At 31.4% G+C, this 24,921-nt stretch overlaps 1 protein-coding gene across 3 annotated transcripts; it reads right to left on the reverse strand.

Annotated features, from left to right (window-relative positions):
* Positions 1-23,692, reverse strand: LOC115876100. 3 transcript variants are annotated; one of them, XM_030891802.1, is made up of 8 exons: positions 23,581-23,692; positions 21,283-21,408; positions 17,620-17,709; positions 17,495-17,561; positions 12,159-12,293; positions 8,890-9,033; positions 2,601-2,817; positions 1-657 (listed from the first exon to the last, which is right to left on the reverse strand). In XM_030891802.1, the coding sequence occupies exons 1-8, from the start codon at positions 23,645-23,647 to the stop codon at positions 598-600; spliced, it is 906 nt and encodes a 301-aa protein (XP_030747662.1). In that variant the 5' UTR covers positions 23,648-23,692; the 3' UTR covers positions 1-597. The 3 variants fall into 3 exon arrangements, with proteins under 3 accessions (XP_030747662.1, XP_030747661.1, XP_030747663.1); XM_030891801.1 differs by having other exon boundaries at positions 21,283-21,453; XM_030891803.1 differs by lacking the exon at positions 1-657 and having other exon boundaries at positions 2,607-2,831; positions 21,283-21,453.
* Positions 23,693-24,921: the final 1,229 nt, after the last annotated feature.

Genomic DNA, 24,921 nt, shown 5'->3' on the forward strand with positions numbered 1-24,921 from the left:
CAAACTCAAATTAATTTTATTTACCTTTACTACATGATTAAGTGAGTTAAAACAACTAAACTACACTAAATTTAACAAAAGTGAGATAAACAGAAACTGAGTAATGGCAATAAGAGCAGTAGTTTCAGTAAACCGACTCAGAAAAAGTAAAAAAAAAATCAACAAACTATCAGAAAAAGGGCATACAAATAAATTAACATCCATTCAAACAATGGTTTGTTCAAAGAAAATAATAACAGTGATAGATAATCGTAATTGTAATTTTAATTGATTTGTAATTTTAACTCGAAGACTGATGACTAGAAGTATTTGCTGTCATTTTTTGAATGCTTTAAACATCGTTTCTTCTCTTGCTGGACAGACTTTATCTTATGTTTTCTGACCAGGATTACCAGATCATTTTAATAAAAAGCGAGACAGTGATGCTAATGCAATATTACGAAGAGATTGCAATTAGTAATAATATTATGGATAGTTAAAAATATGTATGGCTAGATAACTCTTCCCCCTAACGCGGAAAATCTGGCAACCCTGTGTCTGACTAATTTTCATTACATATATGTGTGGGCCAAAAGAAAATGTACTGGGAAATATAACCTAGTTTCTCTTATGTTCCATCAATTTTGTAGCAACTTTTGCAATGGCTGGAGTCTTTTTCTGAAAATAAAAGATAAATTTAAAGTAATTAATATCTAAAATTGTTCACAGTTCTACAATATCAGACGGTCTAATCAACAGTTACAGTACGTCTGCTGGATCTGTGTCTAGGAAAGAAATGCGGACAAAAAACATTTAAATAAACAGCAATATATTTTATGCGTCGACTTGACGAGTACGTCACCGCAAATCGCTCCGCCCAATCATTTTATTGGCTACTTCCAAATTTATCGAATTTTTATTGATTGGACGCGTCGTCTAATTTTTTACGACAAACATCGAGAGAATATCGTTTCCCCTCTCACGGATACCCCGTAGCTACAGAACGGACAGACGACTGCACCTACATAAAATTAACCAAGAACTTTATTGGTAGACAATATTTGGGATGAATGAGAATTCTGTGCGTAAAAAGTAAAGTTTTCTCAGCGAGAAATTACCTTCGCCAAATTGTCATTAATATGCAATGATATGCCAAAACCTTACAAAAATAAAAAAAATATGAAACATGTACACAGGGTGATCTGGAATGGATTCGAGAAACTACGGCAATAAATTATTCTACAAGTAAGAATAAGTAAAAAGTTTTGTATAAAGTTATGTCTTAAAATGTTCCGTTTTGGAGATACAGGGTGTAGAAATTTCCAAACCAAACCAAACCAAAACAAAATAAAATATACAAAAGATGTAAAAAGTTATAAAAATAATCAATCGTACCGAGCACGGTACCGAAATTATACCGGTTCCGAAAATCAGATACGGTTCCGCAACCGCTATAACATACCATAACCGTGAATCGCCATTTGCAAGTACAAATATTTTTAGGGGTAGTATATTTTAGCCCCAGAAATTTTTGAAAAAATATCTGGAATTTTTTTTAATTTTTAGTTAAAAAACATAATTTCTTGATAAGGTAACTAGGGCTCAACCGGAAATTCCCGGTTCTTTTGAGATATCAAAAAACCGGGACTCGAAATTATTAATTCCCGGTTCTTTCGGTACCTTCGGGACTCGGTAACAATAACTAAAAAAATATTCTTTTATTAACGTGAGATAGTAGTGATGCTATTTCTCATTGTTCTTGCTTCTTTTCTCTTTTGAAATTTCAAAAGCTTTTTTTTATTAGCAATTATTGAAGTTTAAATATGTTATTTTATTATTTAGTACAATGTGTTGTTCAATGTATTAGTTATCCAATGAGAATCACCTAACCAATATGTTACTAAAAAACAAACACATTAATGTTAAAATTAAATTTGTTTTAAATTAAAAAAAAAGTTATAGAAAATCTTTGAAATAGATAATAATATAAGAATATGTCATATATTTTTTCCGCATTTCTTCCCATCAGAAGATTTTTAGATACAGAACAATAATTATTGTTACTTACACGAAATGTGAAAATATTCTGTTTTCAAGCAAATTTTTACTAGATGATCAATTTTTTTATTTTATTTTATTGTGAGCTCATATTTTCCTACACATCTCTGTGAAACTATGGCGAGTGCCACGACTATACTTTGCCTAGTGATAGACCACGACTATACAGCTACGTCAGTGGTCACGGGACGCGAGAACAAGGTCATATAAAGTGGCAGAAAAAGAACAAAGGATTTGACAAGGAGTAAAGCTACTAGTTTCCTTATACTATAGTTCAGGTACACCTTCAAGATGTAACAAGGACAATCGCATCATCGCGCTGTCAAGATATTTTTATTTCTAGCGCTTAGCATAGGTCTTAGCGTTATCTATAAAGCTTGATCAATATACACATTAAATAATTTAAATTGAATTTAATTATTCGAATAAATTTACTTAGAATTTTAAGAAGCTTCGCCGCTAATTTTCACTATTCATTACTTTTAAGTAAAAATGTTAAAATATCAGAAGGAAATTTGGTGATGGAATAAAATTAAATTCCCAATAATATTTACAGAACTTACCACCTCCTTATCTCTTGGTTGAATTTTCGTTAGGTACACTTTAAAATCGACTAAAAATATTATTCGAAGCAAAAACAGAGTGGCCTGAATGAGCCATAAGATGGGCGTTATAATAATACTCATAGTGCCTAAAATGTAATTGCGATAAAATGGAGCGGGAGGTCCTTTAAACTCGGGCGTAAATTGTATAGTATAATGATCCATTCCTGGATTACACCTAAAATGTAAAAACTATTAGAAACTACTGTAGTAAGTGTGTTTAACGTAATACAGTGCAACCTCTTTAAGGTTAATTCTCACTACACCTTCCATATCAGCTCCCTTCTGTTTATATAAAATATTATATCACGTAAATGAATAGGACAATGCACACTATCCGTTCCGTTTCCCTTCCGTTCCATACCCTTTCCTACCATACGTTTTTTTGACGGACGGACTGAAGCGTATAGGAAAAAGCGTTGTCAAGTTCTTACATTTGTACCAGCTCTGTTAAAATTTTGCTGATATTTATTTATTCTTTCACCTCTTAATTAAATCTATTACCTTTTTCAAAAGATACACATTTTTAAAATAAAACTTTCGTAATGATATAAATTGTACAATTTAAAATTATGAAAGTGATATGAAACGGAAGCTTACGTATAGCGTCAATACTATAAAAAATACGGAACGGATATCGAATGGAAACGGAAGGTATAGTGAGAATCAACCTTTAATCGGAAAAGGTAATTGGAAATTGGAACTAAGAACTACGTATTCTGATTAACGAATCATTTCGATTGATGAATATACAGTGTGGTTGCCTAGTTATGGGATACGTCTTTATTGCTATCTTTCTTTATTATGTGTGCTTTATATGAAAAAGAAAGAGATAGGTATAAAACGTATCGTAAGACATTATCGCACATTCTGGCTGGCGAAAAATTTAAATTAGCCTTTATTAGTAGTATTCTTTCATTCTGAAACTGAAAATTTTCACTTAAACTGATTTACTCCCTATACCACGTAAAGGGAACGTGGTGTAGGGAATAAATCAGTTTAAGTGAAAAGAAATTACAGTTTCTTTCAAAGCTGAAAAATACTACTATTATAAGGAAGTTATATAAAAAAAGCAAAAAATTGTACTGTTTTATAAACATATTTATTTATACATAAAATAAATAAACTTTTTTATAATATAATAAAAAAATAACAGTGTTTATTCCACCCACCTACCAATTTTAAATGCAGAAGAACTGACTGTTGCAGGAAACGATCGGCCAATTTTTTTAAAGGGCATTAAAAATCTCATTTTCGAAAAAACTGCCTAATTGCAATAACAAAGTGAATATCCAAGCAAAGAAGACTTTACGAGAATCATGATCGTGAACCATTTTCAAGTCCAGTTTTAATCCCAAAACAAAAGTAAAATAGGTATATTAATAAAGTTTCTGGTTACTATAAACCAGCTATAAACTACCTACCCAAAAAATGAAAAAAAATAATTGTATTAATTTGTTATGTTAAGAGAGATTCGAAATATTTTTGACACTACTACTTCTACTTTTTTCTTAATAAAATGATAAATATAACTACTTACTTTTATTTTACCGGGTGCCTTTAACATATCTATCAGAGAAAGGGGGCACTGATGCCTATAGAAAATAGATGATACTGGCTCCTGCAGCAAATAAAATAACAAATAGTATAACCTAAAATTATAAGTAACAAAATATAAATACCTATATGGAACAAAGGAATTTGTTCCTTATCCATATTCATAAGTCAATAAAATGGAAAGATTAGAAAAAAAGGTAAATCACCAAAAGAAAAATTAACAAACATGACGAATAGTCATGATGTTGTCATCTTGGTTGTCATGATGACGAAAACGAAAGGCGATTGTTCTAATTTCTATTTAGAAATTACGTTTTATATGGTTGCTTCTTTCTCTCTTGTTATATTAGAATGAGATAGTGGGCCCAATAGACGCAATGCGCAGATCAACATAAATAGAACGAAATTTTGCGTTCTGAGTTGCGGGAAGGAGCATATCAAAAATCTTAGGTACACCGCGATGGGCCTCAAATATGGCCGACTTAAATTCCGGTTTATCAGTGTCGTTCTAATTTTATTTAAAAAATGTAAAACTATGATGTAGGGTAGATGTGGGGTAGACTCAATAATTTGTTGTTTTATTTTACGTTGTGAATAAATGTTGGTAGTTATTAAAATTGTTATAAAAATATATAATTCTAATAAAAATAGATAAGTTATAATAAGTATTTATTAACACAAACATCCGATACGCTACTGAAGCAGGTAAGTCAAATTAACGTATCTAAATTCTTTGACATCTAATATTTGACTAGTAATAAATAAAAGCTAAAATGCAAGAAAAATATATAATTTAGTTAATTTAAGTGAATTTCATAAATGATCGGTTTACTACACGTATGTATATTATATAGTCACTTACTAGCGAAAAGTTGTTCCATTATTTCACTCAATTTTTGCCGAGATCTACTATCTATCTATTAGAGTCTTTTTCGATAAATCGCGATAGTGTCACTGTTAATTTAAGTTCTGCCAGAATTTCCAGCTAGATTTACTACCTTTATGCAACTATCAGTAGTAGAATAAATGATAAATAACATAAAATAAGCTCCGTAAAGACTGACAAATCCACAAAATTTCAAATCAAATTCAAATGTGTCAAATGAATCGTCAAACAGAACTGTCAAGGATCCCCACTCTAGAGAGCTTTTATGGTGGCTTTTCCGCCCACCATGCATGAATACATGGATAGCATTATGCTCCTTCCTTGAACGGGCTTTCCAATCTAAACTTGTTGCATTTATCTATGAACGAAATTTTGCGTTTTGAGTTGCGCTACGGGAACGTTGTCCCTCTCTTTGCCTTTTAATTTGTCAGTCTCTTTTTATTTGTTTATCTATGGTTCTATCTAAATGGGAATACTCTGTCAAAAGTTAGTGCATGCCCGATAACCATTACGCTATACAGAGTGAGTCTTAAATAAGTGCAAATATTTTTAGGGCCGGTAGATCTCGATAAAAGAAACATATTTTCTCTTTACCATTTTTCAAATAAGTCCAAAATACCGGATTTTCTCTGTATTTGCATCTCTTTTAGTACCGTAACCATAGAGTAAAGCCGTAACTATGGTAATATCAGATATTAAGAAATTATACCGTAGCTTTGAATAAGAAGACTGAGGAAGGAGCATATCAAAAATCTTAGGTACACCGCGATGGGCCTCCAATATGGCCGACTTAAATTCCGGTTTATCAGTGTCGTTCTAATTTTATTTAAAAATGTAAAACTATGATGTAGGGTAGACGTAGGGTAGACTCAATAATTTGTTGTTTTATTTTACGTTGTGAATAAATGTTGGTAGTTATTAAAATTGCTATAAAAATATATAATTCTAATAAAAATAGATAAGTTATAGTAAGTATTTATTAACACAAACATCCGATACGCTACTGAAGCAGGCAAGTCAAATTAACGTATCTAAATTCTTTGACATCTCATCTTTGACAAGTAATAAATAAAAGCTAAAATGCAAGAAAAATATATAATTTAGTTAATTTAAGTGAATTTCATAAATGATCGGTTTACTACACGTATGTATATTATATAGTCACTTACTAGCGAAAAGTTGTTCCATTATTTCACTCAATTTTTACCGAGATCTACCGCACGCTACACAACCAACTATTTTAGAGTCTTTTTCGATAAATCGCGATAGTGTCACTGTTAATTTAAGTTCTGCCACAATTTCCATCTAGATTTGCCACCTTTATACAACTATCAGTAGTAGAATAAATAATAAATAACATAAAATAAGCTCCGTAAAGACTGACAAATCCACAAAATTTCAAATCAAATTCAAATGTGTCAAATGAATCGTCAAACAGAACTGTCAAGGATCCCCACCCTAGAGTGCTTTTATGGTGCTTTTTCCGCCCACCATGCATGAATACATGGATAGCATTATGCTCCTTCCTTAGTCTTCTTATTCAAAGTACCGTAGGAAAATTTGCGGTGAACAGGCAGATCTAAAAAGTTTTCGAAAAATATACAGGGAAATTTAAAAGAAAATGCACGATTTTCAACATTTTTTTTTGCGAAAAAAAAACCTCATAGACGTGTTCCTGGGGTCGAAATATACTACTCCTGAAAATATTTGTACTTATTTAAGACTCACCCTGTATAAGGTATATCTGTGTAAAATTTCATACTCCCTAGTTTCACCCACTGAATAAAATCCGAAAATCACTCTAACTACTCAATTGCCCTACATAAGGAACCTCTGCGCAAATTTTTATAGTCCTAGGACAGATTTTTTTCAGAACCAAAGATTTTGAGAGACCCCTCATTCCACACTCTGAGACAGCAAGTTTCTAAAAATTGATTCTTAGTGCTAAATTACGTTACATAAGGAACGTCTGCACAGAATTTCATACTTCTAAAACAGCGTACACACTATGCCAGAAATAACCCGAAACATGTCAAGGTCGCATTTTGTCGCCCAACTTTGTACGCATTTCGATTTATTTCCAGTTGTTTTGACCCACTTCGCTTTGCCTCGACCTACTTTCGATTCTTAAAAGCGCCTGAAAACTACTCGTGAGGAGAGCGAGGGGGGATTTTTTGGCGTTTTGGTCGACTCGTTCAATTTTGTTTTGTTTTGAGCTATTTCCAAAACGTGGCGGTCGGTATCTGTATCGGAAGCAAAGGATTTTTTTTCATAAATCTCACTGAAATAAGTAAATATAAACGTTTCTAGAATAGCTGTTGTTACGATGATATTTCGTTAATTACATCTCGTTTTATTTTATATTGATATATATATATATATTCCGCATTCCACAGAACCAATATTTCAACACGCATTTATTATATGTATAGCAGATATTTAGGAACAAAACTTTTCACTTAAACTACAGAAATAGAATTACAATATTTTTATGATTTAATTTTATTATAATGAATTAGTATATAAAATTGTATATGATATGTTTGTTTACGGCCTTAATTGGTTAATGTAAGAGTAGTATTGCTTGATGAGTAATACTGGTACTCAATAATGTACTTACTCATCATGCTGATGAGTATTGCTTGATGAGTAATACTGGTAACATTATCAATATATCCACTTGGGAAAATTATTATTTGGCCCGATGTCAACAAAAGTATGGTCCACGGACATTATTTAAAAGCAATGTTCTTTTACTGTTCTTAAGAGAAATCTGTGAACAATACTTTTATTAGCACCCAGCATGGTATCATATATATCCATTCAACTAGTATTAATTAGGCAGGGATTTAGACAATTAAAACTAGTAAAACAAAACCAAATCAGAAAATTAAACTTTACTACAGACTATAGTTTAAATGTTACTTGCTTAAATGTTAACTGTTACTAGAAATAATAAATAATTAGTCGATTTTTTAAATAATGTTGTGTACATTTTGTTCATGAGGCGCAATACCGTGGATTATAAACCGATAAATGGTAGACCGCTAGTTAGTCACTGTTTTATTTTTTTTTACTATATTGTAATTAATAATATTAGACAATGATTAAAACTAAATATTCTTGTGTAAACTTCGAGGATTAGCCAATTTAATTTACCATCAGTAACTGTTTTCATATCAGTTTTTCCATGTTTACTTATTTTTCTGAAGCCAAAACAACGTTTGACCTTGATTGCCTTTTTTATTGTGCTACAAATATTGTATTTACAAAAAAAAACAACCAATCACGGCCGGTCTCGCTCAATTTTAGGAAACGTGGGAACTAATTTTTATAACACGGGCTTATATTTATCGTACTATTTCCAGAAATGTTTTGCGAAATGTTTCACGAAATATTTCTGGAAATATTTTGTGAAATATTTCGGCGGTAGTGTAGCGGCTGCGGCTGTTCAAAACCGATTGTAACAAATTTTTGTACACATTTTTATCCCTTATTTCTTAGGGAATGAATGTTCAAAATTCGCTTCTGAGTACTCACCTTCATCACTTAAGGGACCTCTGTGCAAAATTTCATACTCCTAGTTCTAGAACGTATTTTATATTTAAATTATACAAATTTTTACCCCTAGTTTTACCCTCTTAAAAAACGAATTCCAAAAATCGCACATAACCATAACCGTATCCCACATTGATTTAGGACTGTTGTTTTGTTAAAGAACTTTAAAAAATACGCGCGAATTCTCTGTTGTTTACATTTTGATAATGCCATAATGCAGTTAAAGAGATTGCACTGTATAATACATACCATTTATATTTCGTAAGATGATGATACTGTAAGCAGAAAGCACCTAGTCCGCTTTGGAAGAGATTACTTGAAACGAAGCAAAAAAACGTCATAAAACCGCATAAGCCCAAGATGGGGTAGGTACAAATCCAAATTTCTGGAAATCTGAAATCGAAAAACATTTCATTGTTGAATCACAATACGGATTATCTCGTCTCGCTCTTGTCTCGCAAATCTTTTAAATGTCCCTTGCATGTATGGGCGGATGAGATGCGGCATTGTCATCAATAGCCTACTACTGTTAAATTTTAAATGCAATTTATGAAAATTGTCCTTTTATTCATATAAAATTAATTAATGTCTTGACGAATATACAGACTGTCCCATTTAAAATGCTAAACATTGGTCGTTATTGTAAAAATGAAAATATAGGTACATATACGAGCCCTAACAACTATATGTTGGGACAAGGTCTTTTTTGCAATAAAAATAGTAGTTTGTTAAAACGACTCAATTTATTTTGTTTATTATTCTAAATTCAAACATTACAATATGATTTAGACAATTTTACTATATTTTTATAACTTTGCAAACAAATCACTTTTGATAATAGCTTATTTTGACAAAATCAAGCCAAATTTGCTGACAACTATGTATTGGGACAGCACAACAAGAAATTTGTTTAATACGGAGTTACATCACCTTTCGCCTTAACAACTGCCTGAACTCTTAATGGCATTGTATTTACCAAAGATTGGCGGAGAAAAATTATCCCAAATTTCCTGCAGTTTTGTCCGCAAATCAAAAATTGTTCGTTGAGGGTAGTTTCTTAAATATTGCTTCATTTTATGCCACACAGTTTCTATAACATTGAGGTCCGGACTACTTAAAGGATGGGATAGAACTTTTATATTATTATTACCGAACCAATTTTTAGTTGATCTTGCTGAATGGCACGATGCTCCATCTTGTTGGAAAATATAGTCTTCGTTTGGAAACAATTCTTGAGCACTAGGCAAAAGTGAGGTCTCATGTTGATATTTTTGGGCGTTAACAGTGCCATCTATAAAATTTAATTTGCCCAAACCTCTTGCTGACATGCAACCCCAAACCATAATCCCCTTAGGAAATTTAACAACCCTCTTTTAGCAATCTTTATGAAAGGCTTCTGCTTTATTTCGTATTATTCGTTTTCGATGATCTCCAACGCAAACATCAAATTTAGACTCATCGCTAAATATGACCTTATTCCAATCATTTTGTGTCCACGATAATTTAGATTTTGCCTAATTGTAGCGATTTTTCTTTTGAATTTCTGTCACTAACGGTTTTTCTTTGGCCTAAATAAGAATTTGTATCAAAAATCTTTAGGTAATTGATTATCCACACAAAATAAAGTTTACCTTATAAAACCCCAGACCGCATTTGTGGATATATTTTCGGCAAGATTCTCTTGATATATTTAAACCAGTTATAGTATTCCATTTAACTGTTACTTCGCGAAGAGTATTTCTTCTCGCAGCCTTGCAAATTTTTACTAAATTTAAATTTAAATTTAAAACTTTTGGCCTTCCCGCACTTTTACCTCTAACGTCTACGTTATTCGCCGTATTTTTTTATTATATTAAAGACCGTGGTTTTTGGAATACTTAAATCATCAGAAATTTTTCGAATTGTTTTTCCCGTACTGTATTGACGATTGATAATATCGCGTAGTTTTTGATTTGTAGCTTTTCCACGGACCATTACTTTGGATTAAATTAACAAAATTGAAAATTAAAAAAATTTAAATTTCTTAGAGTAAATCTCACTATTATCGAGTCACTTACAAGCTGTCAGTGCTGAAGTAAACAGTTTGCGACATTTGTGACGTTTATAGCAAAGCCTATGATGAAATTAATTATTTAAAAATACTTGTCCCAACATCTAGTTGTCAGCAAATTTGTCCTTTTATGAACAAAATCCGCTACTGTAAATATGGATTGATTTACAAATTCATAAAAATATTGTCAAGCTGTTTAGGATATATGGCTATGTTTTTATTTAAAAAACATATATTTTTCAGTCATTTTGAAAAACCAGGGCAATAATTACATAATATGACCTTGTCCCAACATATAGTTGTTAGGGCTCGTATAATATATGAAAAAACTATTTCGACATATTCTACATAAATAGTTATACTTATTATATACCAGTTAATTATACATATTACCGTTGATGAAAGAATTGGGAATATATGCAACCTAATGGGCGAATTCGTGACAAGGCTGATTTGATTTCCCCTTACGTCTCAAGTATTGTACGGTGGACACAAATCCTTCTGCGGTCAACGCATAAAACACTTATTTTCTCTAATTCGGCTAGCGAAAAGCCCAACCCAACCCAATCTATTTTTCTATGACTAGCGAAGGCATATCGAAGACGGTGTGGAACTGGAAGCGACAGTGTTGCCATATTAAAATGTGTAATATCTGTGATACGTTTGACGAAAATATCTTTGTATGAAGAATCCCCGTTTATTTATTGAAAATTTATTCATGTTAATCAAAGAATAAACAACAAAAAGATTAAAAATTCTTTTATAGGTACCGATATGTCGTATGATCGAAAAGAGTCGTTTAGTTGGATTGGAAATTACGGTTATTGACATTTATCATAATATTTTACAAATGAAATAACAGCGATCTTAATTTCCAAGTCAACTCTGACGCCGTTCTTTGTTTAATCATATAATATTATAATAAACTGTTTAATGATAGAAAATCTGTATTATTAACGTACTGTACCCAAAATCCGCAAATCTACGGATTTATCAGTAGTTCTGGCAATATTGTCTCCGGCAACCACTCACTCTGTTGAGTGAAAGCAGAACTGCAATACAGTATTCTTTATCCGCTGCGCTGTAAATGCTGAACTAAATCTCGGACAGGCTGACGGTAACGCCAGCTACATCTCGGACAATTTTTGTGCTACAAAATCGCTCATAAGGTTGCGCATCTTCTTATTTTTTCAATCAACGATATTACACCAATATTTTATGACACCTCTGTAGTACAAGATGTGTCGTAAAGTACAAAGGTTTCAAAATCACCTTGTATAGTAGAAACTAATAGAGCCATAACAATTTTATTTGTGACGTCTTTGATTTCACACACAAATAAGTAAGTAAGTGCGTGAAATTTGCAAATTATATCTTTAATAAGTGAAAGATTCCTCAACTTCAACTAAAATAGGACACTCTGCCCTGTGTTATTACTTAGCAATCAAAAAATTAATATGATATTTACATGTCTCCAGGATTTCCAGCACCACCTCTACTTCCAATGAGCATTATAACTCCCAGCAAAATTGCTATCACCACTGAAGCAAGTGGCGCGAATAACATTAGATCGCACATGAGTATTGTAGCAAACACTGTTCGTCTATAAAATTAACAAAAAAATAATTATTATTTAATAAAAAATATTAGACTTTTAATATTCTATATACAAACGTCTGTAAAACTGTGTTTTTATGAATGTTATAAATGTTCAATTTCAGTATATAGGGTGGTGACAATTTCGATGCTCAACATTGGCATCTCAGAAACTAAGAGAGATACGAATTCGGTTAAATGGGACAAAAGTAGCGTAATAAGAAGTTTAACAAACACCTATGAAAAAAACTCCGATACCTCAATTAGTTTCGGATTTATGTCAAAGAAATGAAAATAATACGTTTATTTTAAATGACAATATCTTCAGAGCGATTGTATCTATTGCAATGTAAGTTGGTGGTTTGTCGTTTTCTATTTTTGACCTCCGTCAATAAAATGCCGTTTTCAGAAAATTGGTAACCTTTCTAGATTTCGCACAACAGTCAAGTTTTTGTTTCTTATGGCCGCCATTTTGAATTTTTGTACTATTAGATAGAGCAAAAAAATAATCTATACGGTAGTATTTAATTTTTATTCATTTATTTTTATAAATTCACCAAAAAATTAGATTTTTTAAAAATTCGCTCAAAAGATTAAGTCTATCTTGGAAATCCAATTGACACTTTATATGACAGCAAGTTAATTTTTGTTTACTCTATTAAGTGTCAAATCTGGACACAAAAATTTATAGTAGATAGTGTAAAGTGTATTAACAGTCGACAATATGTTCACAAGTGAGGAAACACGAGATATGTATGATGTATCCTGAAAGGACATAGTCTCATCGTACTATTTTCGCAAGGATTTCAAGAAAGTTACCAGCTGCTGGTAGCTTTAAAAGACAAGAGGGCAATATTTTAAATGACTTAATGATATTAATGTGCCAGCTCAGATTGAAATAAATCCCGAAACTTCTAGCCGTAGAAAAAGCAACCAATTGCCAGTGTTGTATAAGTGATTCTTATGTATGGAAAATGATCAAAAAACATAAATATCACAACTTTTAATTTAAATGTGTACCAAATTTACATTTTTTTACATGGTGGTGATCACGAGAGAAGATTACAATTTTGCAGATGGTTTTGGGAAAGTGCTCCCTTTTTCCTAAAATGGACGGATGAATCTTTGTTTACAACGTCTGGTTCGTTTAACAGAAAAAAAATCACATTTACATTATGTTACATTTCTGTACGTCCAGTTTTGACTCAAAAAATAACTTGCTGACATATAAAGTGTCAATGGGCTCTTTCACTATATTTTGGAATTAGCATAATTGAATAAAGCAATTAATTCTAGAATTTTCAGCTATCTCACTTTCGAAAAATTTGAAGTTGTTCTTAAGAAAATAAATAAAAACAAAAAAGCTCAGAATAAAAATCCGCACTTTATTTTTAATACGTCACACCTGGCATGTTGAAAAGCGGCAACACGGCCGGGCCACCATGCTGACCCGCCACCACCTCCACACAAGGCAATTCAACCTTTTCCAATATGGTGGAGATAGAAGTGCTTTATTTGGTGCGTATTTTAAAACCTGTTTTATTATACCAAACCAAATAGACATTTTTCACACAAATGTCGGGTTAGATTACGTAATATTTCACTAATTTTTTAATATACAGGGAGTCTAAAGCTCTCCACATAAGTATGGAATTTTTTGTATTAGTACTTTTATGAAAACATCAGTTAGTTACTTTTTATAAAAGGTCTGATTTCTCAGAAAATAAGTAGGTAGTGTACTAGTGTGTAAATATTCAAACTTGGTAGCATATATAGGGTGTTCAAAATCATCGAAAAAAGAAATAACCAGAAATATATGACAGAAAATAGCAATATAAACTAAATATTCAATTGCAAACACTTACCTACCATAGTTTAGAATTTACTGCACGTTTGATAAATATATACTATTATGGACAGTATAGGAAGTTACTTGTCTTAGTAAAAGCCTTGGTAAATACTCTTGGTGTAAACTACACTGGCTTGAGTCAAAAAATATGGAATATTTTTTCTATGTTTTGCAGCATTACACAAATGGGAATAAATTTAAACTATAATAGGTGAGGATAACTATAAAATATAATATGTGTTTCAAGATTTTATATAGAAAATACACTAAATACTTTTTTATAAAATAAAAATATTGGATATTCTGAACAAAATGGATTTAATAATAAATTCTGACGTATGTGAGGGTCAATTGTGACCTGAAAAAAGACTTACATCCAGGCCATTTATATTTTCAAATGTGAATGTTGTCAATATCTTGTGAGGTAAGTGTAAGCAGTAGCCATAACTACATCCTCACTAGGGTACCAGAGGCTTTTTGAGACATATTTAATGCACTTCTTACCCAAGAACTACTAGTAGGAGTGAAATTATCTCTTTTAATCGCTGTCAACCATTTCTTACGAAGCTCGTCATTTTTGGGGAATATAAAAGCAGAAACCTTGGGACCCCCTCTATAATTCTCGTGACAATTTGGAACAGAGCATGTAAAAGGTATGCTACAATAAAATGTTAATACCTACCCTTTAATACCTATCTTTTGATTTTTGTAAGTAACCATTATAAAGTACTATGCAGACTGGCGGTGAAGACTTTTTACTCATTTAGCTGTAATATCTTTATAAATACTTCTAGTTCTTACCTTAAAATAATTAATAATAGAGGAGTATGACAAGCACAAAAGTTTGAAGTTCCCTATGTGGTATGTCTGGTTTGGATTTTTATTACTGTTATTTTATCACCATTTTCTGATCACACCATGCACTGAACACTAAGAACTAAACAAAAGTGTTGTAGAAGCACAACAAACTAGAGATAATTAATTATTTCTGGTATGCAATCGGAACGAGAAACCACTACCGGCTTTTCAGTTTAAAGGTAAACAATTTAATAATGCGCTGCCTTCGCCGCCATATTTGCCTTACCCATATCATGTTGATTAGCCTTGAGTTGAGGTGGTGCTGGTCAAATCAAATCGCAATGTTGCCAGTTGTTGGCTGGCGCACGATCACGGTTCTGCAATGTGATTGGGCGTATTTTTCATACGTCATCAATTGGCGCTTTAAAATTATTTCAAATTAAAGCAATTTTGAGGGCCTATGAAAAAATTATTCAATGTTATGGAACTATTTTTTTTGGATAAATATACTGAAAATAGTCTTCTATTTCAGATTTTGTCCTTGAATTAGGTATTTTATTTTTTGTGAACGAGCCCATTGGTTTTCCAAGGCAGACTTGATCTTAGACGAATTTTTAAAAAATCCATTTTTTATTGAATTTACATAATATTGAATAAAAATTAGATAGCACCGTACAGACTTTTTTTCGCTCTATCTAGTAGGATAACAATTCAAAATGGCGGCCATAAGAAAACAAAAACTTGACTGTTGTGGTGCGAAATCGAGAAGGCTTAGAAATTTTCTGAAAACGGCATTAAACTGGCCGAGGTCAAAAATATAAAACTACCAACTTACGTTGCAATAGATACAATAGTTCTGAAGATATTGTCATTTAAAATAAACGTATTATTTTCATTATTTTGATATAAATCCGAAACTAATCAAGATGCCGGGGCTTTCTTCATAGGTGTTTGTCAAACTTCTAATTACGCAACTTTGTCTCATTTAACCAATTTCGTATCTCTCGTAGTTTATGAGATGCCAATGTTGAGCATCGAAATTGTCACCACCCTGTATAGGGTGGTTCACGACGATGGCACGTTGGACGTTTATGGAGACCACCAGGTTTGCACAGGTGGCCTGAGCGAAAAAAATAAAGCGTCTGTCTGTAGGGGCCTTAACAATTTATTTCGTAGGCAAACTGTTGAAAAATTAATCTTAAGAATACTTTTGTCAATTTTTTAAAAACTAAATTAATTTAAAAATTATTTATCGAACTTTTATTAACGTTTGTAGAAACAATAGTTTTGTTATACAGGGTGGTCCGAACTGTATTCCGGAAACTTCGGCAGCATATTTTACTGATAAAAATAAGTAAAAAAGTTCATATAAATGTATGTCCTAAAATGCTTAGTTTCGGAGATACAGGGTGTAGAAGTTTCATTTTTATTTCGATTTTTTACAAATAATTTCTGAAGTAACGTCAATATTTGGATGAAAATTGGTGGTTGAGAGTTTTTTGACATGAGAAATTTGATTTTGATGTCAATATCACTCCTACTTGTAGGGGGCGCCACCTACATGTGTTTCATCTGTTTTGAAGAGTAATAACTTTTTGTCCGTACCTGTATAGAATTGAGTCAAAAAATATACATTTCCGTGATTTTCTACCTAAAAAATGTCTCTTGTTAAAAATCGATATTTACAATGGAAATAGTCAATACATGTCATTATTGACTAAAAATAAACATGTCGAGTAGATCGTTATTTGACTGAAATGAGAATTTTGGGAACTTTTTATTTTTTTAAACTAATCATAAATTTTTCTTCGAAAAAATGATGATAAAACAGTTTCTATTGAACTTTTGGCACAAAAACATTTCAAATTTATGATTTTAGTCTAATAACTAATTAGTCAACATATGTTTAATTTATGTCAATGATGACAGGTATTGGTAATTTCGATTCCAAATATTTCGAAAACCATTACACGTAGCGATTTTTACCAAGAGACATTTTTTACGTCGCAAATGTATATTTTTTAACTAGCTAGTTTTATACAGGTACGGACGAAAAGTTATTACTCTTCAAACCAGTTAAAAAATACGTAGGTGGCGCACTCTACAAGTAGGAGCCATATTGACATCGAAAACAATTTTCTCATGTCAAAAACCTCCCAGACACCAATTTTCATCCAAATATTGACATTACTTCAGAAATTATTTGTAAAAAATCGAAATAAAAATGAAACTTTTACACCCTGTATCTCCGAAACTCAGCATTTTAGGACATACATTTATATGAACTTTTTTACTTATTTTTATAATTCTAATGTCTTGGTTTGCTATTTATTTTATTGTTGCCGAAGTTTCCGTAATACAATTCGGACCACCCTGTATATGTGCAAAAAGTAGTCACTTGTAGTAGTTCTAATTTGTAATACTTATGAATAACTGAAATCTGTCCAGCAAGAACAAGAACAAGTTTGACAAAAAAGTACAATTCTCTTGTGAATTAAAATTACAAACAATAGCTGTCACAGTCACGAATTTTCTCGTTGGACAGACATCTTCTGTCTTACCTGAGATTTAGAAAACCCGAATTATTTACATTCGAAATGAATGAAATTGAGTAGTTTCTGTCCCATTCTAAAATTTAAGAACATATTATAAAATAAAATTAATATAAATTATTAGTCGAACTTACTATATTCTGTAAGTTCCCGGCCCAAATGTTCTGTTTCATTTGGATCGTGAGTTTTGGAAGATGTGCTGTTAGATTTGGGTTCATCGGAAGCTAAATAAGACAAATAGAAATAATATTTTTAAATAAATACAACTACCAAAAAATATACCTAATAAAACTCTAAGAAACAATTTCAATGTACATTTTGCACCATATTGTTTTTAATTGTTTTACCGTATGATTGAAATAAAAACGCCACCAAATTACGACCAATGAAAGTTACTGTATGTATATACTGGGTGCTGCAATTTTTACACACACCGTTATGTACAGGGTGGATCAAATTCGATGCTTTTAAATGGAAACGCCCTTTTCTATAGGAGATAGACGAAAACTAATATCGGTGTCTGGAGCTCAATTTTCGTCAAAAACATGATGGTAAAAACCGCACATCAATATCTGTTACCGTTTCGGTGTTACGGGATGTTTTTCAAAAATGTGCATTTTTGACAAATCCGTGTAACTTTTTTGCTATGGAAAATTTTGTATATCTATGAAAACATTTCCAAAGCACCTTTTTACGTAAAATTTAATGATGTAAGTATAATTTTTTTAAAATTAATAATTTAAGAGTTATCAACAGAAAAAATGATATTTTATTTGGGACACCCTCTATATTTTTAATTAACTGAAAAGAATTTAAAATTACCTTTCCAAAAATATAGCACACTTGATATTTTGTTATAATCCCCTTCGAAATACAAAATTTTTAAAAGTTTGCCACTGTTAACTAGTAGGCTTTTGACCCCTTATTGATGATATGCCCTTAATGGAACTCGAAAACATATTTTTCCAGCAAGACGACGCACCGCCTCTGAACGCTGAAGTTATCAGCAAATTTTTGCAGCCAATTTCAAGAATAATTGAATAGCTAACCAAGATCCCAGCCGTTGGCCGTCGACGCCGCCTGACTTAGTGCCCATGGATCTAATCCTATGGATATATTTGCGGAAGAATAAAGGTTCTAATCTAAGACTAAAAAAAATCTAGACAAGAATTAGAAATACTTAGCAGTTATGAGAAGGTATCTTTCACCCCTACTGAGTTAATGAATTCCCCGAGAAATGTTCAAAAACTGCCCCATCTGTCCATAACAGAAGACGGTCTATATGTCGAACACCTGTAGCAAAATCTCATGTCTTGGTTTGCTATTTATTTTTATTGTTATTAGATTAAATGTGTTGATGTTGGTTAAATATATTTTAAATGGTTATAAAATTCTACATCTCTCATAGCAAATATTATTTCATTTAATATTCGTTTTAATTGATGCTCACAGCTAGAATTTTTTTGCATTACAGCCGGTGCCGTTCAAAGCCTACTTATTTAAAGCGGGCGAATTTTTATATACTCTATATCTCGAAGAGGAATCGAGCAAGATATCAAGTATACTATATTTTTGGAAAGGTAATTTTAAATTATTTTCAATAAATTAAAAATACACAGGGTGTCCCATATAAAAAATCATTTTTTTTTGTTGATAATTCTTAAATTATTAATTTTAAAAAAATTATACTTATACCATTAAATTCTACGTTAAAAGGTGCTTTGGAAATGTTTTCATAAAAATACATAATTTTCCATAGCAAAAAAGTTACAGCGATTTGTTAAAAATGCATATTTTTGAAAAACACCCTGTAACTCCGAAACGGTAACAGATATGAATATGCGGTTTTCGCCATCATGTTTTTGACAAAAATTGAGCTCCAGACACCGATATTAGTTTTTCTCTATCTCCTATAGAAAAGGGTGTTTCCATTTAAAAGCGTCGAATTTGGCCCACCCTGTACATCAGTATTGGACAGTGGGTAAATACCAATTGAGGAATAATGTAAGTATGTATAGAAATTCAATTTTTTTGGAAGCATATGTAAGTTAATTGAAAACATTTTATAAAAATTTATAAAGTGCTGCAGAGTGTCCCCACAAAAAGTTACGTTTCAAAGTTGGGATTTTTGTAATGGAACACCGTATTGTTCATTTATTTTCGGATTCTAGAAAAAAAAAAAAAGATGAGTTTTGTTAAAGAGGCATAATATGATAAATTGAAGTAAATTAATGTTCTAAGTGCCAAAATTATTATTTCGAGATGAACAACAATTTAAAAATTATTACATAATTAAATCTAGATATAAGGATATAATTATGTAACAAAAATTAGCTAGATCAAATCAAATACTCAAAATCTCCAAAAAAATCCTTTATCGTTTTCTTTTTTAAAATGTTTAAAAAAGTAAAGTGTTTTCGAATAGTTGAATTTAAATATTTTAAATAGTATTTTTCTTTATTCTTTGTATATTTTTTGCTTCCGACGACGGAAAGAGATAACTTTCCGAAACGTTAAGCATTTTTTTCTTTGTTAGGTAAATTTGTATTACTGTAAACATAACTTCTGACAAGCAGCGTCCGTTTAGGTTTAACGCAAAAGTGTTTACAAAAAATAACTATTTTATTTTGTAGATTTTCTTGTAGTGCAGTGGCGAAATACACATAAAGGATTTTTTTGGAGAGATGAATCCGCCACATAGGTATAGACATTTTTTAAAATACTCAGAATGTTCTAATACCTTTCCTGTTCACTGCATAAAATGATTCTCTTTTCAAAAGATTTTTTTATGATAAAAGGCATATATGTGGAATTCTACTTCGAAAAGTAGCCACAATCATTTCTCTTATGTTGTCGACAATAGTTGGTCGAGTTTTGTAAACACTGTCTTAAATATATCCCCATAAAAAAGTTCAGACTAAATAAACCAGGAGCATTTAAGTATTCTATTAAATGGTGAATGCACACTGCAGTCAGCAACTAATATCATATAAATTCTCTCTGATATAGGAAAAGTTACCATTTTCGGCAAATTTCTGAGAATTATTTTTGTTTTAACTGACACAAAATGATAACTAGTTGTTAAGGTTGAACTAATATGACAGCTATGGTGAAGTAACGTCAGCATATATCACAGCCAAATACATTTTATCAAATAATAAATATCTACTGACACTAAATCATTAAAATGTCTAAGTAGGAAAATCTTTGTTTGAGGGGTAGAGAATCTTAATAGTATTTAAAGAGACAACAATTGCCCATTGAATAACTGAATAATATACTGCATGTTCTATTTAGAATAAAAGAGTAACTTGCTCTTAAAGGTGACCAATGTTCAATATTAATTTTGGCTCACCCTGTAGAACTTTTTTGGGCCAAGTTTTAATTTGGTTTAAAGTACAGAAGTTATTTTAACTACATATTACACTATATCGGGTAAATTCCAATTTAGGTAGCTTTAATTGCAATTTAAAAATTGATCTTCTTTTTTAGAAATTGTTAAATATGTCAAACACCTTACATATTACATGTACTTCTTTAATAAAACTCACCTTTATTTTTTTCCGAAAATCAATTAGTATATATAGGAAAAAACACAACGTTCATGTGTAACTGTTTTTAGGGACACCTCAGGAATTATCACTATTTAAAAAAAATGATCTAAATTAATCTACATATTATGTTCAAAAAATTTAATATCAATACAAACTATTGTCTGCTTGGACCCTCCGCGTCGTATGAGGGGCGCCACTCTGTACAATAATTAAAAATAATTAACATTATTGTCATATACTCACCCGTATCCTCAAATATACCATAACTTGAATTAACAATGGCATGTGGTCCTTGGAACTGAATTTTGGCATAAATGATGCAGTTAAATTCGTACATATCCAGAATTTCGAACATTGACTTTGTTGCTGCTGCCGATGATAACAGAATAAGGGTAAATACTGTTAAATGAGCAGCTATAGAAATAAAGAAAACTAAATTCATGCAGTAAGTATACAGAGTATCCCAATATTCCGTGGATATAAAACTACTGTTTTTTTTTGGAATTAAAATAAGTTCATTGGACGCAATTCACCTCTATTCAAAACCGCTTCGTTTGTCCGTTACAGGGTGTCAAACTTTAAAAAAAAAGCCGTTATTTCGGTTTGGAATAAGAGTTAAGGTGCCTATGTATTGCTAAGTGCTTTTTAACATTTGTCTTTCAAAAAAATCAAGAAAAAGTCCAGGAAGGGTAAAAACTACCAGCAAATCGTAATATCTGTTCATAAAATATCTAAAAAAATGTGTTTATTTTTTTATTATTCTTATTATTTAAATTATTTAAGTTAACGGATAAACGAAGCACTTTTGGAATCATTTTAACCTTTTAGTTACGTAATCGAAGGCGCGATTTTTCATTGTTGCCAACCATGGACATATTCAGCGCCGGGCTAACTGGAATTTAAATTTCGCCCTGAGGATTCAGATGGTAGCTCTGCTGCAAAAAATGTCAAGTTGCCACAGCATTTATTCATTTATTGCCTGACATTGTCATTCGTTTTGACACTTTAGTTTTGTAGTACGAGTTTTTGGTTTAAATAAATAGTATTGTGATACTTTTAAGCTTAAAAATGTTTTCTAGCAGACGTTGCAGTCAAACATTGTTCTTTTTAGAACCTCTTTTAGTGCGAAGATAGCTTAATAGCCGTAAAAACGAATGGCAACGTTATTAGAATATTTTGAACGGGAAAGTGGTAGTTATGTCCCTTAAGTACTGTTAAGAATGGGAGTTTTGTTGATATAAATAATAACTGTTTATATAAATATAATTAATTTATTTTTGTTAAAACAAAAAAAAGTAAAAGTGGTCAACGCTGTGCCTGTCAAGCTTAATCACGCGACTAAAAGTTTATTTAATATAAAAATATAAACTATAGGTAAATTGTGCCTAATGAACCTACCGTATGATCGAGAAAAAACGGCCTCAGCGATGACTATGAAATGAAGATCGCTGTCATTTTATATGTAAATTTATATGGGAAATGTCATCGATCGTTATTTCCCAGCCAACTGGACGCCATTTTTTTTGGATCATACGGTATTTTGATTCTAAAAATACGCTGTAGTTCTATCTCCACTGAACATTGGGACACTCTGTATAAGAAACAGAAATGTAATAAGATGTACATGAATGATAAACAATAAGGAGAGTCGCAGACAAGGATATTATAGGGATAAGAAATGTTCAATCCCTATTTTCTGTACTGTCAGCTTTTCTACGTCATATAGGGACCTAATTGTATTTCACGCTAAAGATTTTAGACAGTCACAGTTATTTATTTGAAGATTCTTACAATCTAACGTTTTATTATTGTTCAAATCTATTATTTTGTGATTTTAGAGCAATAGGGTAAAGCTTGATTTGCATGCGTCCGTTATCCGTTGATACGATGGTCCGATATTAATTTTATTGGTTGACTTTAAAGACTTCAATTGGTTAGAAACGGTTAACCAATCGAAGTCTTTAAATTCAACCAATAAAATTAATATCGTATCATCGTATCGTCGGACAACGGATGCATGAAAATCAAACTTAAATCTGATTGAATTGTAAAAATAAGTTTTATGTTTAATTAATTTATTTTTTTAATTATGTTTAATTACATTAAATTTTTTTTTCCTTTTTATTATTTATAAAAATAGAATGCCAGGTCACCGATGTGCTATTTTGGGTGTAATAATAGCCGTGTTGTTACTAAAAAATCTAATTTAATTTTCGAAAGAAAAAGACTATGGAATTATACAATATCGGGTGTATCAGTTATCGTTTGGGGGTCTTATTAAACCGTCACCAATGTTTGAAATAAAAATTAAAAATTGGAATCAAAATTGTGAAACATACCATAAAGAAAGGAAGTTCCTTTAGTAGTCAAAATATTAAATTTATAAGCAAAAATATGAAGAACTACCTTTCGAACTTATTTATAACTTTTTGTCAGTTGCGTCCTTCTGCGACTTATTATCCTCCTGATTTATTAATCAAAAAATATCCCTATACCTACTACTTTTACTAAATAATTAAAATATTAGCCGTAAAAACTTACCTTTCCATATTTTCGACACCTCTTCTGCTTTTTTCATTCCCATATGAACATAGTGTCTCGGTTTCATTTTCACACTAATGTGACTTAAGTACCCGTTATGACAAGCACTAAGTCATTTAGTGAAATTGTATATAGGTAATTATGACATTAATATATCTACGTATGTAAGGTAGGTATTGTTCAGGAAAGCTCCATATTCAAAAAAATTTGAAAGGAAAAATAGCATATATTTCATAAATATACAGGGTGGTCCGAACTGTACTTCGGCAGCATATTCTGCAGATAAAAACAAGTAAAAAAGTTCGTATAAATGTATGTCCTAAAATGCTTAGTTTCGGAGATACAGGGTGTAGAAGTTTCATTTTTATTACGATTTTTTCCAAATAATTTCTGAAGTAACGTCCATATTTGGATGAAAATTGGTGTCTGCATAGATAAATGAAACAAGTTTAGATTGGAAAGTGCCCATAAGGACAATGTAAACACTTCTTGGCGCTATTCTTGCAACGGTCGCGACCCAAAACTTTTGAAAATTTCGGAGCGGTTCGGCTTTTTCCGGAATTATATCGCCAAATATTGTTTATTCAAATTTATTATTATTTTCGTTTAATTTTATAAATAAAATGCAGTGTGTTGCATACAAGAAACTTTATTTTATGTAAGGACGCATGTATGAAATACCTATAAAACATTGGAAACCGACGTTATGCCACGATCCACGATGGTTTTTGCAGTTCACAGCACAGCTTTTTAAGTTTTTAATGCCACTTTTTCACAATTATCACCGGTTGGAGTAAATAAAACTTGAATTAAACTCACAAGATAGCAATAATTACTTTGAAAATGGACGCTATAAACACTTTTCGGAATTTCTTTAATGAGAGCGGTTTAGATTTTGAAGGATTATTATGATTTTTGAAGATTCTGTCTTTGACAGGAGAAAATTATTTCTGTTTTTGTTTGCCGTTGCTCTTAGCGACCGCTATAGCAGCGTCAGATCGCGTATAACGGTCGCGACCCAAAATAATTTCGCGATCCAAAATTTATACGGGCTTTCCAATCTAAACTTGTTGCATTTATCTATGGGTGTCTGGGAGTTTTTTGACATGAGATATTTGATTTTGATGTCAATATGACTCCTACTAGTAGAGGGCGCCACCTACATATTTTTTAACTGGGTTGAAGAGTAATAACTTTTCGTCCGTACCTGTATAAAACTACTGAGTACAAAAATATACATTTACGACGTTTTTACGCGAAAAAGGTCTCTTAGTAAAAATCGCTGTGAATAATGGTTTTCGAGATATTTGGAATTGAAATTATCAATACCTCCATCATCAT

Source organism: Sitophilus oryzae, unplaced genomic scaffold (assembly GCF_002938485.1).
Source record: "Sitophilus oryzae breed Bouriz unplaced genomic scaffold, Soryzae_2.0 scaffold_1396_pilon_pilon, whole genome shotgun sequence".
Classification (NCBI taxonomy): Eukaryota; Metazoa; Arthropoda; class Insecta; order Coleoptera; family Curculionidae; genus Sitophilus; species Sitophilus oryzae.